An 18557-nucleotide genomic window follows, 5' to 3' on the forward strand; every position below is an offset into this window, starting at 1 on the left:
CTCCTGTCACAGGGTCTTCAACACCAATCTTCAGTGCAGCAGCATTTTGAAACTGTGGTGACTGGGTGTCTGAAGAGTAGGTGTGGCAGAGAATTAGAATTGCATCTGGATACTTAGAGCACCAAGAAAGAAAGGTGGTGTGTACAAACCTGACCCCAAGCAAATTCAAACTAGATGTCAGGGTAAAAACTTCCTCTTGTAGCACAGTGCAGGAGCTGAGAACCACAGGTTGCTTTTGGCTCACTGGATCTGGTGGCAGTTTGTGGCAGGTTACAACAAAACTACTGCAGACAGCAATTTGGGATAACTTTTATTTGCTACCACTGTAATCATCCCTTCCTATTACACAGACAGCACACTTTACATTATTGCTTTTATACTGTGGTAAACAGAAGCATCTATTAGTAGGCAGCTATCTGTGCACAGTGTGATCAGAAGAAACTGCCCACCGAGCTGTGCTGCGTGGGCTTTGTTCCCTCTTCCCTAGAGAAAGACAACACAGAGACTGGCACAAGGAACATCAGCCCAAAGATTGATCACCACTGTACTACAGCAACACAAAGCAAGGATGACAGAAAGGAACAGCAGGGTATGTTTTGCCAGGCAGTCACTAGCAGTGTTGTCAAAGAATGCTGACAGCTCAGTTCCCACCTCACTACATACAAACGTTTCCAGCACCACAACCGTAGAATGGTTTAGGTTGGAAAGGACTTCAAAGCTCAGCCAGTTCCAACTCACCTCCCACTAGAACAGGTTGCTCAAGGCCTCATCCAGGCTGGCCTTGAACACCTCCAGGGAAGCTGTGGAGCACAGAATCACCCAATGTGATCTGTTACAGTAAAGAAGTTCCCCCTTGTGTTGAGGCAGAACCTCTTTTGCTGCAACTTACACCCATTGCTCCTTGTCCTATCCCAGGGAGCAAAGAGCAGAGCCTGTCCCCCAATCCTGGCAGCCTTCAGGTACTTATAAACATTTATCAAGTCCCCTCTCAGTCTTCTTTTATCCAGACTAAGCAGCCCCAGGTCCCTCAGTCTCTCCTCATCAGCCATGCCCTCCAGTCCCCTATCATCCTTGTAGCCCTCCACTGGACCCTCTCCAGCAGATCCCTGTCCCTCTTCAACTGGGGAGCCCCAAACTGAAACAGTGTTCAAGATGAGGTCTTAGCAGGGCAGAGTAGAGGGGGAGGAGAACCTCCCTTGATCTGCTGACACACTCCTCCTAATACACCCCAGGATCCCCTTGGCCTTCTTGGCCACAAGGGCACATTGCTGTGCCATGGCTAACTTGGCATCCACCAGGACCCCCAGGTCCCTCTCCACAGGACTGTTCTCTAGCAGATCACCTCCCAGCCTGGACTGGTGCAGTTTGTTATTCCTCCCCTCAAATCACTTTCCAGTCAATTTGGAGACTTGTGAAGCAATGTGTTTAGAGTCAGAATGGGTTGAGTTGGAAGGGACCTCCAAAGGTCATCCAAGTCTCACCCCTTGCAGTCAGCAGCAACATCCTCCACTAGATCAGGTTGTCCTCACCTTAAATATCTCCAGGGATGGGGCCTCAATTAGATTCCTGGGAACACTGGTGCCAGCACCCTCATGGTGCAGAGCTTTGTTCTTCTTATCCAATCTAAACCTTCTCTAATGTCAAACCATTGCTCTTCCTCCTATCACTGCAAGTCTTTGTCAACAGCCTTCTTATATGCTCCCTTCAGGTACTGGAAGGCTGCTGTAAGGTCTCCCTGGAGCCTTCTCCAGGCTGAACCACCCCAGCTCCCTCAGCCTGTCGAGGTTTACTTATCCCTTATTCATTGCAGGACTACATTTTATTAGTATGTTAAATGTCTCCTGCAGTTAATTTTGTTCTCAGAGTGGCTGCATGCTCCAAGCACCTACTGAACAACTTGTGGAGGTAGTTTGTTAAACAGTTGCTACATGAACACCACCCAAATTTCAAGGACCACCTTGACTCAGGTTTAGGTTATTTAATCTAAACTGACTATTGCATAAAAGCTTTTCACAGAGTGAATGCTTTAAAGAGGCAGCAAGTTAGAAAGCAAACAGTACCTGTGAGTCCCAGTTAAAACAAGACATACTATAAGACGTGACAGTTCATACATAACCATTTACCAAGGTGTTAAAACTCTTCAGAATGAACAGCAAGCACTAAATTCTGATACTGAAGAGGTTGGATCAGCTTGCAGCAAGGTGGTCTACCTCCAGCTGGAATCTTCCAGAACCTTAGGACTGTCATTCTGCAAAGGAGTTAGTATGAAGTACCACTGCCTAGTAAAACATTGTTCTTCCCTGAACACAACTTGACCTAGCTACCACCATAACACACTTAGCCTGCCTCTGGTGCAAAATGGGGACACCCACTACTGGTCTACATGCAGTGAGTGACTCCCAGACAGAGGGACTGGGCTACCTGGGTCATACAAAACCACATGCAAATGCTAACTGTTCACTGGGAAGGTGTAGTGAAGCCTAACACACAGAAACCTTAATTACTACATGCAAGCTAATGCACTCTCAAGTAGCATCTGATGGGGGGTGGGGGGAATTTCCTTTGCTCTGTCACAGCTTACTACCAGCTCACACTTCTATATTAAACAGCAATAAAAAAGCTAAGGAAGATGCATCTGGCTTCAGACCCACTCTGTGTTCTACACTGAAGTGTCTTAGGTGTGTGATAGGAAACCCTGGGCTTTAAAAGCCTCAACAGAAGCTTCAGCTTCACTCTGTGTTCCACACTAAGGTGACTTAGGTGTGTGATAGGAAACCCTGGGCTTTAAATACTCAACAGAAGCCTCAGACTCACTCTGTGTTCCACACTAAGGTGACTTAGGTGTGTGACAGGAAACCCTGGGCTTTAAAAGCCTCAGCAGAAGCTAAATGTCTCTTAGTGATCAAGGAGCCAAGTGAAAGTTTCAAGGCCAGAAAAAAAGTGTAGATCATTTCTGCAGCTGTTGTCAAAAACCCCAAAGGTTGCAGACTCTATCCCAGGGGAGTATTTAGAGAGATGGCTCAAGCAGTTTTGTTACTCGTTGGCAAGCAGTAAATGAAAATAAACAATGGGAATCTCCTTTCTTTGTGCTGCTAAAGGTACTGAGGTCACTTCTGACACTGCAGATGCAGAACCATGTTGCAGATCTAAGAGCAAAATGAACAGAGGCAAACATGACAGAAGCTGGGGCAGGAAAGTGACAGACAACTAACCTCTCAGCACTGGCCAGTCTGCTTTCCACTGCCTTCCTCAGCTCTTGGAGGGGGAATGTTCAGTGTCTGAGAGCCAGAGAAACAAAGCTCTAGCACAGGACCTGAATCCCAGAATGCTCTCCACAGGATCTCAGCTTTTTTAGTGGTGAGAATTGCAGGACTCAGGTACCTGGGAGCAGCCCAAGCAGTAGGCAGGTTTGAGTCAGTTCAGAAGCCATGGCATAACCATAAACACTCTCTCTAGGAGCATCTAAACATTACTTTTTCTTTCCTAGTAGACTACATAAAACACAGCACAGATGAGATAACTTTCTCCACCCTGCAAGTGTTACACTTGAACTGTTTCTCTATACCTAAGCTATCACAAACAGAAAACAGAACTGTGTTACCTCCTACACATACACTGTCTACCCTGATCAGGAGCCTACCCACAAATAAGAGCTCACCCATATTGAAGGGATCAAGAGCAATAGGGTGGATGCAAGTGCAAGAAGTCACTAGTTGTACAGAGAGAGAAATCACCTCTGGAGATCATCCTGCCCAAAGCAGGGTCACTTGCTTAGGGCTATGTCCAGTTGGGGTTTGCTTCTCTCTAAGGAGAAGCTGTAGTGTTCCATATAAGAGCTCATTTAATACTTATGTAGTGTAACATCACTCATTACCAAAAGGGGTTTGTCATTTCTTCTTGAGTTGAGTATTTGTATCCTTGAGGAACCTCTTAATGCTTAGTCACTGACTAGAAGTTAACTAATTTACCTGAGATGGTTCCAAAATAACAAAAGGCATGAAAGCTTCTACTGGCATACAAATATTGTGCTACATAGGTACTTACTGAAAGAGGCTTTCCCAAACACCTCAAGCTTCTAAGGCTAGGATCTGGTTACAGCAACAAAATAAACCACTGATTGAACAAAGCAGAAGGCACTTCTTGAATTGCAGGCTTTAGAAAAGGAAGTGATAGTCATACCAAACCTCTTTTAAAGATGCTTTTAAGCACTGGTTAGTCACAATCTAGAAATGAAGTCACATGGACTGGATTGTCTGAGGATGCCAAGATTCAGGAATGTGTCACAGTTGCATCCCTTCCATGGAAAATACCTCTCTGAGGCTTTTGTTTTCACAAACTAGGGACTGCAGCTGCAAGAAAAGATTTGCATGAGTCAACTTTATAAAAGGGCTAAACTAAGTCTCTTGTACTTCCCACTGAGAATACACCATTGAGCTGCTGAAAGAAAAGGCTGACAACAAAGTCAAGCAGCTGAAGTCAGACTAGAAAGAATTTAAGCTTTGTACAGCAGGAACATGCTCAGAAGTAGCTTCAGGCTGAGGATCTGATCCTTACACTGATGATTTGTGATTCTTTCTGCTGGCTTGCAGAGTTAAGCTTCTTCTAGACCTAAGAATTTGCTGGTACAAAACCACAGATTAAAAAACCCTTCCCTACCTAGAAGTAATTTCTAGTAAGTGTGTCAGTATGTGGATGGATTAAGCCTCTTCTCCATAATCATGAGCAACTAACACAACCCCTTCACACACACACCCCCCTCTGCTTAACCAGAGAAATCTAACATCAGGTGAACAACTGACTACATGTACAACAAGAACACAAAAAGCCTAAAACCACAGAAATCTCAACTAAAAGAAGTGTTTTAGAAGACAAATCAACAGTCAAATAGAAAAACATCATGAGGCATAAATACCTGCTTGGTGTTTCTGCAGCCAGAAGTATAAAAGGAATTGTGAGAACAAGTGATCCAGAGGCTCTTGAGATGGATAGGTTGGGGTTTGGGTTGGTTTGTTGGTTGGGTTTGGTCTTTTGATTTCTTTTTTTTACTAGTTAAAAAAAAAATAGCTGTCCTTTGGAGAATAGCATATAAAGACCTGTAAACAGAGGTTGATTGTCCAAGCTTTCAGAGCTGAATTTTGATTGATAATCTTTTTCTAATGCAAAAACAACAAAAAAAACCCTCCCAAAACCCCCAAAGTTTCTCTTGTTTAATCCAGTTTTTGGTGAAACCTGCAAAATGCTCACCCCAATGAGTAATTCCTTTTTTGATGTTGATGCAGAACCTCCCAGGCTTGCAGAGCAGCTAAGGTTTCTTTGTGTTTTGTAAGGTTAGCATCACACTGTAATCCAGGAGAAGGCTCTTAATTTTCTCATGGAATTTCTCCCTGTAGTGGTTGAAGTGCATAATGCTTTCTGGTTCTTCTTCAAACCAGAACTTGTCAAACTCATAAACCAGGTAACCTGTAAAGGAAATAAACCACAAGACTCTTCTTGCAAAAAAAAACCTCCACAATTTTCTGCCTTGATCTAGCTAGACCTAGAAATAGAGCCCCTGAAAAGAGAGACTCTCTCATCCTGCTCACAGCAAGCTCTTGGACTCTGTGACAATGAACAGATCTGAAAGGGTGTCACACATCAGCCTGTAATATGTAGAAAGCTACACAAATTTCACAGGTTTACAGGATGTTAGGGGTTGGAAGGGACCCATGGAGATCATAACCCCCCTGCCAAAGCAGGACAATGCTACCTAACACAGATCACAGAGGAACACATCTAGATAGGCCTTGAAAGTCTCCAGAGGAGGCTCCACAACCTCTCTGAGGAGCCTGTGCCAGTGCTCTGGGACCCTTACAGTAAAGAAGTTCCCCCTTGTGTTGAGATAGAAGCTTCTGTGCTGCAACTTACACCCATTGCTCCTTGTCCTATCCCAGGGAGCAGTGAGCAGAGCCTGTCCCCCTGCTCCTCACCCCCAGCCCTCAGATATTTATAAACATTTATTAAATCCCCTCTAAGTCTTCTCTTCTCATGCTCCAGTCCCCTCATCATCCTTGTAGCCCTCCACTGCACCCTCTCCAGCAGATCCCTGTCTCTCTTCAACTGGGGAGCCCAAAACTGAAGGCAGTACTCAAGATGGGGTCTCAGCAGGGCAGAGTAGAGGGGGAGAAGAACCTCCCTTGATCTGCTGGACACACTCTTCCTAATGCCCCCCAGGATCCCCTTAGCCTTCTTGGCCACAAGGGCACATTGCTGTGCCATGGCTAACTTGGTATCCACCAGCACTCCCAGGTCCCTCTCCACAGGGCTGCTCTCCAGCAGTCACCTCCCAGCCTGTACTGGTGCAGTTCATTATTCGTCCCCAGGTGCAGGACTCTGCACTTGTCCTTGTTGAACCTCACTTGGTCCCTCTGTGCCCAGCTCTGTCTGTCCAAGTCTCTCTGGATGGTTGCACAGCCTTCAGCTGGATCAGCCAAGCCTCCCAGCTTGGTGTCATCAGCAAACCTGCTGAGCAGACTCTGTCTGTCTGTCCCCTCATCAATGTCATTGATGAAGATGTTGAATAGGACTGGACCCAGCACTGATCCTTGGGGGACTCCACTGGTTACAGCTATCCAGCTGGACTTGGCACCATTGATCGTGACTCTTTGAACTCTTATCTTGAAACCAGTTCCTCACCCACTTCACTGCCTGCTCTTCCATCCAACACTTCATGAACTTGCTCACTAGGATGTCATCTTTGATCACATTCTGTGATTCTGTGCTCCACAACCTCCCTGGGCAACCTGTGCCAGTATTACACCAACCTCACTGTAAAGAACTTCCTAACCTCCCTCTCTTCCAGTTTAAACCCATTACTCCTCATCCTGTCATTACAAGACCTTGTAAATAGTCCCTCCCCAGCTCTCCTGTAGGTCTCCTTTAGATACTGGAAGGCTACTACAATGCCTCCTTGAAACCTTCTCCTCTCCAGGCTGATGAGCCCCAACAAATAAAGAGCTTGCTCTGGCTAACAAGAGCAGACTCCAAAACCCCTAACCTCTGGGTTGTTGCCCCATACCCACCCTGGCAGCCTGTACTAAAGCAGCTCCAGATACTTACAGTAAAACTGATGGAAGTGCTCCATCTGTGGCAATCCAGACACCATGTTGTACAGATGAGACTTCAAAGCACCATCCTTAAGTAAGCTGTAGGCCATTTCTGTTAGATTGATCCCAACTATTGCATAAGAATATCTGCAACACCAAGTGTAGGTCATGTTTTTACCTTTTGGACTGAAGAACTTGAAAGCTTCCCTGAAACTCTGCATTAGGATAACTTTAAGAGCCATTTTTATCTTACCCAGCTTGTTGACAATCTGGCTGCAGCCTACAGACCACTCCTTCCAATCCTTGGTACAGGCAACCAGGAAAAAAGTTAGTTTAAAATGGGCTGCCCAGGGAGGTGGTGGAGTCACTGTCCCTGAAGGTGTTCAAGAAAAGCCTGGATGAGGCACTTGATGCCATGGTCTGGTTGACTGGATAGGGCTGGGTGCTAGGTTGGGCTGGAGGAGCTTGGAGGACTCTTCCAACCTGGTTGATTCTGTGATTCTAAAAGCTTTGGTTTCTAAGCAATAGTGTGGGTAGTAACCTCTGTCAGGCAGTAATGGTTAGGCCTTTAACCTCAATTTGCTCATATATCATTAAGTCTGATGCAGTGTTAAAAACTGGACATCAGAAACATTGCTACAGTATAAATGGAAGGGCCACCTTAGCATCATCCTGGAGCTGAAAAAACTCTGGGTTCCTATTGTATGGCATAGGAAGGACCACAGCAGAACTTCTTAAAGGACCTTTTAAATGAGTGTTTCTGAAGGAAGGGAGTAAAAAAGGGATTATTTCTATCAAAGAGGTAGGTATTTCATATAATCAGCCAGGTTGGAAGAGACCTCCAAGCTCATCCAGTCCAACCTAGCACCCAGCCCTAGCCAATCAACCAGACCATGGTACTAAGTGCCTCATCCAGGCTTTCCTTGAACATCTCCAGGCACAGCAACTCCACCACCTCCCTGGGCAGCCCATTCCAATACCAATCATTCTCTCTGACAACAACTTCCTCCTAACATCCAGCCTAGACCTCCTCGGACACAACTGCAGACTGTGTCCCCTCCTGCTGCTGCTGCTTGCCTGGCAGCAGAACCCAACCCCACCTGGCTACAGCCTCCCTTCAGGGAGTTGCAGACAGCAATGAGCTCTGCCCTGAGCCTCCTCTGCTGCAGGCTGCACACCCCCAGCTCCCTCAGCCTCTCCTCACCGGGCTGTGCTCCAGGCCCCTCACCAGCTTTGGCGCCCTCCTGTGGACACCTTCCAGCACCTCAACATCTCTCTTCAATTGAGGAGCCCAGAACTGGATACAGCACTCATGGGGTGGCCTGAGCAGTGCTGAGCAGAGGGGCACAAGAACCTCCCTTGTCCTGCTGCCCACACTGCTCCTGAGCCAGCCCAGGATGCCATTGGCTCTGCTGCCCACCTGGGCACTCTGCTGCCTCATCTTCAGCTACTCTCTACCAGCACCCCCATTATCTAGTTGCACAATATTATATTACTCACAACTGAAATCATGTAAGCCTCCCACACTTGGTAGGTGATTAGTTAACTGGAGACTAGATCAGGTTTACCAACTTTCCTCTGTATCTGGCTAGTTTTAGAGCATATTGCCCTGCAAAATGAGTTCAGTGTTTTAATATACAAAGCTTTTTAAGCAAAGTTAAAGCTGAATGACAACAAAACATCTACTTGCACTTAGTACAGAACACCTAGCAGAAATCAGGACCTTAAGAGAGGTAACTGATACTATCCCAACACAGGATTAGCATCAAGGCAAAAGATAAGTGACTGTAAATCTAAGCTAACTCTAAATAAATCTAGCTGTGATGTTAAAGATGTTCACTGTGTTAACCAAAGGCAGCACTTTGCAACATTTTACTCTCAGCAAATACTCTGGCAATAAAAAAGCTGCACATAGATCCCCCCCAAAAGAGCTTTCTGTGTTTGGTTTCTCACTGCTTTCTACCAAGGCACTTATTTTCATCCTTTAGTGGGGAAAAAAAATCTGTATTTTCTTCTTTATATTCAGGACACAGAGTTGGCAATCTTCACATGAGCTCTTAGACACAAGAAGGAGGAAAATGTCCTATAGTGAGTGACTTACCCCAGCTTTGGGTGGTTGGAACGGGAAAGGATCTGCCGAGCTTCGTCGGTGTAATGCTTACTGAAATACCTGCCAGTGTAAAACACATCTTCCATGAGTGCTTTTTAAGCTCACATAACAATAGATGAATGTGTTCAGCATCAAAATGGGCAGCTTTAAAGCTGGCCTCTGTTCTACAGGCAGGTGAGGCCACAAATGAACTTAGGAAAGTTAAGCAGAGTTGGTTTATTTTTCATGGCAGTAATTAATTCAGCAATCTGAAAAGCTTTTGCCAAGTCACTTTAAGTCTTGACCTATCAAATCTATTTTATGACAGCAAACAAATAAGGTGTTTTGGGCAACTTCCTGTTCCTCCCCTTGCTTTTGGTGGTCTCTACCTAGCCATGTGTTTGCTGGTGTGCAGCTGCTATAAGAGTTGACTTAGCACAGTAACAAGAGCATTTTCCACATCTCTACTCCTATCCAGTCTTGATCAGAGGCAGCACTACCCAGAGAGAACACAGAGACACTGAACATCAGTTACAACAGAACCCAAAGGCTTCTTTTCACTTACACTAGATTCACTAATCCCAGCAGGCCCATTCCTCTGAAGTCTGTTTTGGGATCGTCACCTTGGAAGCCAATGTCACACCACTGCTTGGAGATTCTGGCCTTCAGATTCTCATGAGGCATCAGCAAATTCCAAAGCTGCACAAATATGCTTCCAGGTTAGGCACAGCTGCTAAAGTATTCCAAGTCACATACATGAGAACATTTGCTGCTGGCACTCCAGAAACCATGCCCCGTGGAACAGTGAGACAGTCTGCAGGCTGATCTTCCTCTTAGCAGCAACCTGAAGTCCCAGCACAATGGCTCATTGCAGCAATAAGGGAAATGATTACAATTAAACATTAAATGGGATAGCTTCCCCTCACAGACAAAGCCTGTATCAACACTGAAGGAACAAAGACTCATTTCACTTTCATTGATGCATCATTTTCTGATAGCAGAGCTACAAACTGCGACAAATTCTCAGTGACTGCTCACTTAATGTGGCAGTGTTGGGACTTAGCAAGCTGAGATGAGATAATTATGACATTTACATGCCAATAGATTTGCACAGCAGAAGCTATCTGATAAAAGTCTCAAGCAGTATTATCCTATTGGTTTGCTCTTCTGTTTGTTACCAGAAGTACATTACTGATAGTTTTTATCTCTCAGCACTAGACTCCCCTTTTTGATATGGGTGCTCTTCTCATTAGTGCATCCCAGTCAATGTTTGTTTATTTAGTAATGCCTGGTTTGCAAAGCTAAACATGCATAAGGGTAAATATCTTTTCAGAGAAGATCTTTCAGTGCCCTGTGGCAAATTACTTTGCTGTTTACACCTTGTTGTGTCTGATTTCACAGAAAGTAATCCCAGCTTAAGTAACTCTAACTCACTAATTTGGTTTGCTTTGCTGATGTATTTCAATGTAGTACTTAGAAGCATAGAATCAACCATTTAGAACAGACCTCTGAGCTCATCCATTCATAAAATCAACCAGGCTGGAAGAGACCTTGAAGCTCATCCAGTCCAGCCTAGCACCCAGCCCTAGCCAATCAACCAGACCATGGCACTAAGTGCCTCATAAAATCATAGAATCAACCAGGTTGAAGAGATCACCAAGATCAATCCAGTCCAACCTATCATCCAGGCTTTGCTTCAACACCTCCAGGGATGGCGACTCCACCACCTCCCTGGGCAGCCCATTCCAATGCCAATCACTCTCTCTGACAACAACTTCCTCCCAACATCCAGCCTATACTTCCCCTGCCACAGCTTGAGACTGTGTCCCCTTCTTCTGTTGCTGCTTGCCTGGCAGAAGAGCCCAACCCCACCTGGCTACAGCCTCCCTTCAGGCAGCTGCAGGCAGCAATGAGCTCTGCCCTGAGCCTCCTCTGCTGCAGGCTGCACACCCCCAGCTCCCTCAGCCTCTCCTCACAGGGCTGTGCTCCAGGCCCCTCACCAGCTTTGGCGCCCTCCTGTGGACACCTTCCAGCACCTCAACATCTCTCTTCAATTGAGGAGCCCAGAACTGGACTCAAGGTGTGGCTTGAGCAGTGCTGAGCACAGGGGCACAATAACCTCCCTTGTCCTGCTGGCCACACTCTTCCTGAGCCAGCCCAGGATGCCATTGGCTCTGCTGCCCACCTGGGCACACTGCTGCCTCATCTTCAGCTACTCTCCACCAGCACCCCCAGCTCCCTCTCTGCCTGGATGCTCTCAGCCACTCTGTCCCCAGCCTGTAGTGCTGCTTGGGGTTGTTGTGGCCAAAGTGCAGAACCCTGCACTTAGCCTTGTTCAATCTCATCCCACTGACCTCTGCCCACCCATCCAGCCTGGACAGGTCCCTCTGCAGGGCTCTCCTACCCTCCAACAGATCCATATCTGCTCCTAGCTTGGTGTCACCTGCAAACTTACTGATGCTGGACTTAATTCCCTGGTCCAGATCATCAATAAAGATAATGACTAGGACTGTGCCCAGCACTGATCCCTGGAGCACACCACTAGTGACAGCTGCCAACTGGATGTGGCACCATTCACCACCACTCTCTTCTCCAATGGCTCAGCAGCTCACAAGGTCAAAAAAGCTTTAAATAATGTAGCTGGTAAGACTACTACCAATAAATCCAGTCTAATCATGCTGTTTGGCTTGGAAAGAAACAAATAGCTCTTGCACTCCAAAGATTATTTTCACCTGAATTAACTGTTCCTCGTGGTCTCTGTTATCCGAATCGTATGGGACCTTCCTCAGATTTTCCACGTTCAAATAAAGCTTCCTGTACCCTGATATCTGCAGTAAGGACATATGCAGGTTTGTCTTAAACCTGAAAGAACAACAGAAGTTATTACAGAGGTGTAGTTAGCTGTAAGTTCTTGCTAGAGCTACCAGAGAAGACTGTTCTTGTCTTAATGTAGTGTAAGCTCTAGAATGAAGAAGTGCTTTATTCTGTCTTTCAGAGTACAGCACATTGGTTAAACACACAATGTAAGGGGTTGGAAGGGACCCTGAAAGATGATCTAGTCCAACATCCCTGCAGGACCACCTAGAACAGGTCACACAGGAAAGCATTCAGGCAGGTTTTGAATGTCTCCCCTGAAGGAGACTCCACAACCTCTCTGGGCAGCCTGCTGCAGTGTTCTCTCACCCTCCCAGTGAAAAGAGGCCCATCTCCCTCAGCCTTTCCTCATCAGGGACATGTTCCACTCCCTCAATCATCTTTGTGGCTCTGTACAGGACTCTTTCAAGCAGGTCCCTGTCCCTCCTGACCTGAGGAGTATACAGCTATATGGATTTTATATCTACCAACCCCCCCCCTCCCTCTATTCAATTCAGTGCTGCACAGTCAGGCTCCACTCACTTCAGTTAGGGAATTAAAACCCAACTTGGCTAAAATCTGTGAAGACAGACTAAAACTTCATTAATCATCCTGACCCCTGTAGCTTGATCCATACCCCAAAACTTGTACATCTTAAAGGGACACAGTGTTAAAAATAGCTTCTTTAACATTTTGACTAGTCTCAAGCTTTCCTTTCAATCATTCAGAATCATGCAGATGAATGCAAGCATTCATCAGATGTTATTGTACTCTCTCTAATATATCTAAGCAGTTACATAGTTCATGTAACGAACCTAGGCATGAATTATCTTACTGAGGAATAAGGAGCAGCAGCAATTGATTTTCTAGAACTGACAGGACACAACTTTCTAATTTCATCCCCAAAATTTGTGCTGAACAGCCAAAATATTTCATCAGATTAAGCAACTGCAAGAATGTGCCAAGGAGACAGAACTGTCTACCAGAAAGGACTTGTGTTGGGGTTCCAAACGTACTCTGTGTTCTTCTGTTCAATTTTCTTCTCTTGCATTACATCTTTGACACACTTCTCCACATCAGCTTCCTCAGCATGTACAGCATTCCTTAAAACCTAAGAAGTCAACACAGTAAAAGACTTCATGAGGACTGCAGAAATCTGTCACCTGCTCTATTCTGGTCTCTCAGAAGTAACCTGTCATGGAGGCATGCTGTAAAAGGAGAATAATCCATTTATTGCCCATGTGTACAATAAATGACCTCAAACTGCACATAAAAGCTCTGCAATTATTACAGGAAAGCAGCATTTCTAACTGCCAAGTTTGTAAACAGCATCATTTGTAACTGTCAGGTTTATAAACAGCACCATTTACACAGGAGTCCCATAAATAACAGATAAAAAGCTGAAGAGTTGCCTAGTCTAGGTTCTAATTTGCTTCCAGATGCTTAAATGGACCTTTTTTTCCTGATCCAGTTGAAAGAAATGGAACTCCTGAGGAGCAGAGGTGATAGAATTTCAGTCAGAAAACTGCTTCAGATTTAGGAGACAGTGAACTAACAAAGTTGAGGTTTCAATGCTGGGGTGAAAGAACTTCATGTAAGACACTGCTGCTCTGCAGCAAAGGGCAAATACCAGTAATAATAACTATACACAGCCCACCTAAAATCACTCCACAATTTAACTTCACCTCCTGAACTTCTTATGCTCCCAATGCATCAAAACAATTCCTGCTAGCACTGACACAGCTCCATTTCAGTAAAGCACAAAGGATAATAACTCTCTTAAAACTGAATACTGTGATTTAAGAGATGCTAAAAGATGCAGCCACACTCAGCTCTACTGCAACAAAGATGCTACTAATTCTCTCAACATCACATTGCAGTGATCAGCCAGAAATAGGGAGAGTAAGTCACATCAATGTCCAAAGAGGAAGATACTTGTTTGAGATACACAAATCTGCAGGTTTCAAGTGTCAGCTTAAGTCTAAGTAATGTAGAGTAACTGGAACAAGCTTGTCAGCTGTCTACCTGCCAACTTCAGCAATTCAAGGCACTATTGTACACACTGCATTTAATTGTTTTACCCTCATTATCTACCTGTATCTTGTGGTTTCTACAAAAACAGCAAGATACTGTTGTGACAGGGAGAAGTGACCCTCTCCAGAAGCTTAGCACAAGGACTTGTCTGAGTTGCTGCTAAAGAGCTGGTAATCTTTAAGAGAGATGGAAACAAAGGACCCAGGGTTATTTTTCACTAACCCTAACACCCAGAGCCCAAAATGCTGTTCCCTTCTCTCCTGCCTTTTACTCCTGTACTTTCCTCCACCCTCAAAAAGTAAATGTGCATGTTCTTTTCTGGAGTCTGTCTCTGAAAGGTTACAGTTTAAACTCCAGTACTAATCTCTTACCTTATTCTTTGATGATTCCAGTGAATGTTCTGCAATAACAAAAAAAAAAAAGAAGTCAATGTGACAGTTGAATTGGTTTTAATAATGGCCAATCAGTGTACTTATGGCATCTAAGCACTCTGCAACCCTTTTAGACATTAAACTAACTGAAAATTACTCAACCTTTAAATCAACAGGAATGAGGTAACTGAAAATCTTAAATATATATATTTTCAAAGAATCCTCTACTGCAATACTAAGAATAGACTCAGGAGTTTTATAAAACATCCATCAGTTACTTGGTTGGGCTCTTCTGCCAGACAACCAGTAACAGAAGAAGGGGACAGAGTCTCAAGCTGTGTCAGGGGAGGTCTAGGCTGGATGTTAGGAGGAAGTTGTTGTCAGAGAGAGTGATTGGCATTGGAATAGGCTGCCCAGGGAGGTGGTGGAGTCTCTGTGCCTGGAGGTGTTGAAGCCAAGCCTGGCTGGGGCACTTAGTGCCATGGTCTGGTTGCTTGGCCAGGGCTGGGTGCTAGGTTGGGCTGGCTGAGCTTGGAGGTCTCTTCCAACCTGCTTGATTCTATGAGTCTATGATACTTGTACAAACCCAGACAAATCTGAAAGGGTGTCAAGGTAAAAAAAAAAAGTCTCTTGATATTCTTCCATTTTTTGAAATGGCTTTTTTTTGTGTTTATTACTACAGAATAAGGAAGTAAAGTCACTTCCTCAAGCTATTGCTGAAACAGCACCAACTAAGTAGAATTGCAGGATCAGTCAGGGTTGGAAGGGACAACAGGGATCAGCCAGTTCCAACCCCCCTGCCATGCCCAGGGACACCCTACCCTAGAGCAGGCTGCCCACAGCCTCAGCCAGCCTGGCCTCAAACACCTCCAGCCATGGGGCCTCAAACACCTCCCTGGGCAACCCATTCCAGCCTCTCACCACTCTCCTGCTCAACAACTTCCTCCTCACCTCCAGGCTGACTCTCCCCACCTCCAGCTTTGCTCCATTCTCCCCAGTCCTGGCACTCCCTCACAGCCTCAAAAGTCTCTCCCCAGATTTTTTGTAGGTCCCCTTCAGATCCTGGAAGGCCACAAGAAGGTCACCTGGGAGCCTCCTCTGCTCCAGCCTGCACAGCCCCAACTCTTTCAGTCTGTGCTCACAGCAGAGCTGCTGCAGCCCTCTGAGCATCCTCCTGGCCCTGCTCTGGACACTCTCCAGCATCTCCACAGCCCTCTTGTCCCAGCGGCTCCAGAGCTGGATGCAGTACTCCAGGTGGGGTCTCAGCAGAGCAGAGGGGCAGAATCCCCTCCCTGGCCCTGCTGGCCACACTTCTGCTGCTGCAGCCCAGGCTCTGCTTGGCTTTCTGGGCTGCAAGTGCACACTGCTGGCTCCTGTTGAGCTTCTCCTCCAGCAGCACCCCCAAGTCCCTCTCCTCAGGGCTGCTCTCCAGCCACTCACTGCCCAGCCTGCAGTTGTGCTTGGCATTGCCTCGTCCCAGCTGCAGGACCTTGCCCTTGGTCTTGTTGAAGCTCCTGAGGTTGGCTTGTGCCCACCTCTGCAGCCTGTCCAGGCCAAGTAGTTTCTTAAATAGTTCTTTTAGATGAAAATTCTGCATCAAACAAAACTGTACATTTAATAATCTTTTATCCCTCCCACCAAATATATCTATATATATATCATACAGATATATCTTTTAGATATATATATATATATATATATTTCCTGCTATCTGTTTTGCCTTTTCTAGTAACAGAAAGGTTACCACGTATGAAGCGGTGGCAGACTCAGAGAACAGGACAAGACTTGCAGCTGATGAAGCTGATTGGCTTTGCCTTATGGATGGGGCACAGCGCCAGCGCTGCCGTTCCGGTCCCCAGCCCCTGGGCCGGCCGGGAAGAGGGGACCCCCGCCCGGGCACGCAGGCTGCGCTGGGGCCAGGTAAAGGTTCCCGACCGGCGCTCTCGCTGTGGCGTCCCCCAGGGCCCCAACCCGCTCCCGGTCTGTGTCCCCTCATTACCTACGCTCAGCGTGCGCCGGGCCCCCGCCGCCGAGCCGTCCAGGAGCCGCTGCAGTTCGCATTTGCGCGTCAGCAGCCTCAGGATCCACTTCAGCCAGAAGCGGAGGTAGTTCCTGTACAGGAACCCCCAGAAGTGCACCAACATCTTCTGCGAGAGGAAAGCCCCGCGTCAGCCCGAGGGGCACGGCGGCGGCGGCAGCCCCCTCCTTGCGCAGCCTTCCCGCCCCGCCGCCGCCATCGCCGCCCGAAACACCCTGCCCGGGGAGGGGTCAGCTACCCGCGCCGCTCCCCACCGCCCCCGCCCGCCCCCGGGCCCTGAGGCGCCGTCAGCCTGAGCGCCTGTGAGGCCGGGCCGCGTGTCGCGGGTACCTGCCCCGGCAGCGCCCGGGCCCACCGCGGCGGCGAGCTGGCGGCGCTAGGCCGCCCCCGCCTGCTCCCGCCGGAAGCCGCCTGCCGCCTCCGCCGACCTGGAAGCGATCCGGGGCGGAAGCGCCTCTGGGGGCTGCTTCCCCGTCCCGGCGGCCCTGGCCGGCTGCGCCGCGCTCCTCGGAGCCCGCAGCGGCACAGGCAGCGCCGGTTCCTCTCCCGCGCCCGGCGGTGGCGTCTGCCTGCCCGTGCTGGCCTGGAGGAGCGCTGCCTCCCCTGGGGCGCCCCGCGGGAGCCCGGGGCGAAGCGGCCGCCGGCGGGTGCAGCTGCTCTCCCGCGGCAGAAGCCTCTCTGTGCCGTGCGTGGCGGCCAGGCGCAGAGGGCGATCGGAGAGCAGGCAGCGCAGCGCCGCCTGTGCCGTGTTGGGGCGGGCGGCCTGGGCTGAGGCGCCTCGGCGCCGTGAGCTGTGAGGTGCGGGCCGAGGTGGCTGCCATGGCGCCCTGGGGAGTGACCCAGAGTTGCTCTCCTGACGCCTTAGCTCCTCACAGTGCTCGAGTTTGGCGCTTGGGATATACAAGGCCTTAGTTTTTCCAAGGAGGATGAATGACGCTGGGCCAGGGTTGCTCTTCTGGGACCCAGGCATGGACAGTGGGAGGAAGAATGGTGTCGCTGGGTTTTACCTTCATTGCACTGACCAGGTGCTCCTGCTGGCTGAAGAGAAAAAGCTGCCAGCAGGCAGCAGGTGTCACAAAGTTTACCCTCTGCCACTGCAGCCAGAGTGTGGCCGATAGGTCGAGAGAGGTTTTCCTGCCCTTGTCCTCTGCCTTGGTGAGGCCACATCTGGAGTACTGTGTCCAGTTCAGGGACCCCAGTTCAAGAGAGTCATGGAACTGCTTGAGAGTGTCCAGTGCAGAGCCACAAAGATGGTGAAGGGAATGGAACATCTCTATTGCAAGGAGAGCCAGAGGCAGCTGGAGCTCTTTAGCCTGCAGAGGAGCAGAGTGAGAGGTGACCTCACACACACAGAATCACAGAACTTTAGAGGTTGGAAGGCACCTCCAGAGATCATCGAGGCCAACCTCCCTGCTGAGGTAGGAGCCAGTTTACTGCTTGCCCTCCAGGGCAACTCTAGAGTCTCCTTTCTGCTGAAGCAGAAAGCACAAAAAGAGAGCAGAGTAAACAGAGCCAAAGGAAAGACAATCACAGAGTGGTTTAAGTTGGAAGGGACCTCAAAGATCATCCAGTTCCAACCCCCCGCCAGGCAGGGACACCTCCCACTAGAACAGGTCGCTCAAAGCTTTGACTACAAAGAGGATTTTCAGACCATTTACTCCCAAACTGGTATCTGTGGGTTTCCAGGGCTGCGTTGTGTTCCAGACAGTACCCACAGCACTTGGAGCACCTCATCAATGTTTGTAACTGCAGGGTGAGTGCCAGCAGGCTGGAGCCAGGCACTGCTTGGTGATGCCCGATGGCAGGACAAGGGGCAATGGTGGAAGCTGAGGTATAGGAAGTTTCATTTAAACATGAGGAGGATTTTTTACCCCATGAGGGTGACAGAACCCTGGAAAAGGCTGCCCAGAGGGGTTGTGGAGTTTCTCTCTGTGGAGATACTCAAACCCTGCTTGGATGCATTCCTGTGTGATCTGGTATAGGCAGGGGGACTGGACTAGATGATCTTTGAAGGTCCCTTCCAGCCCCTAACATTCTGTGATTCTGTGTTAGCAGGTTCTTGATTTCTGAATCACCCCTAAACTTTGCAG

The 18557-nt window shown here is 47.8% G+C and overlaps 2 protein-coding genes across 4 annotated transcripts in view; one reads left to right on the top strand and one right to left on the bottom strand.

Annotated features, from left to right (window-relative positions):
- Nucleotides 1-18557, top strand: part of MGAT4D (MGAT4 family member D) — a 62054-nt gene that overhangs the window by 2663 nt on the left and 40834 nt on the right. The window lies entirely within an intron of this gene.
- ELMOD2 (ELMO domain containing 2) lies at nucleotides 297-17022 on the bottom strand. Of its 3 annotated transcripts, none has more exons than XR_010303624.1 (10): nucleotides 16798-17022; nucleotides 16429-16576; nucleotides 14430-14458; nucleotides 13041-13135; nucleotides 11904-12033; nucleotides 9737-9870; nucleotides 9184-9252; nucleotides 7096-7229; nucleotides 5245-5460; nucleotides 297-5093 (listed from the first exon to the last, which is right to left on the bottom strand). XR_010303624.1 is itself a non-coding variant. In XM_064149518.1 (9 exons), exons 2-9 carry the CDS (start codon nucleotides 16571-16573, stop codon nucleotides 5303-5305), a joined length of 894 nt encoding a protein of 297 aa, XP_064005588.1. In that variant the 5' UTR covers nucleotides 16574-16576; nucleotides 16798-17022; the 3' UTR covers nucleotides 297-5302. The 3 variants fall into 3 exon arrangements, 1 of the variants encoding a protein (XP_064005588.1); XR_010303623.1 differs by having other exon boundaries at nucleotides 297-4349; nucleotides 4913-5460; XM_064149518.1 differs by having other exon boundaries at nucleotides 297-5460.

Source organism: Pogoniulus pusillus, chromosome 10, assembly GCF_015220805.1.
Source record: "Pogoniulus pusillus isolate bPogPus1 chromosome 10, bPogPus1.pri, whole genome shotgun sequence".
NCBI lineage: Eukaryota > Metazoa > Chordata > Aves > Piciformes > Lybiidae > Pogoniulus > Pogoniulus pusillus.

Bases quoted from the DNA above. Each gene is read 5' to 3' on its own strand.
- ELMOD2 (XM_064149518.1), bottom strand. From the start codon at position 16,573: ATGTTGGTGCACTTCTGGGGGTTCCTGTACAGGAACTACCTCCGCTTC. The intron at 12,034-13,040 runs GTACGTTTGGAA...TTGTTCTTTCAG, and splicing joins ATTGAACAGAAGAACACAGA to GTTTAAGACAAACCTGCATA. The intron at 9,253-9,736 runs GTAAGTGAAAAG...TTACACTGGCAG, and splicing joins CTGGGATTAGTGAATCTAGT to GTATTTCAGTAAGCATTACA.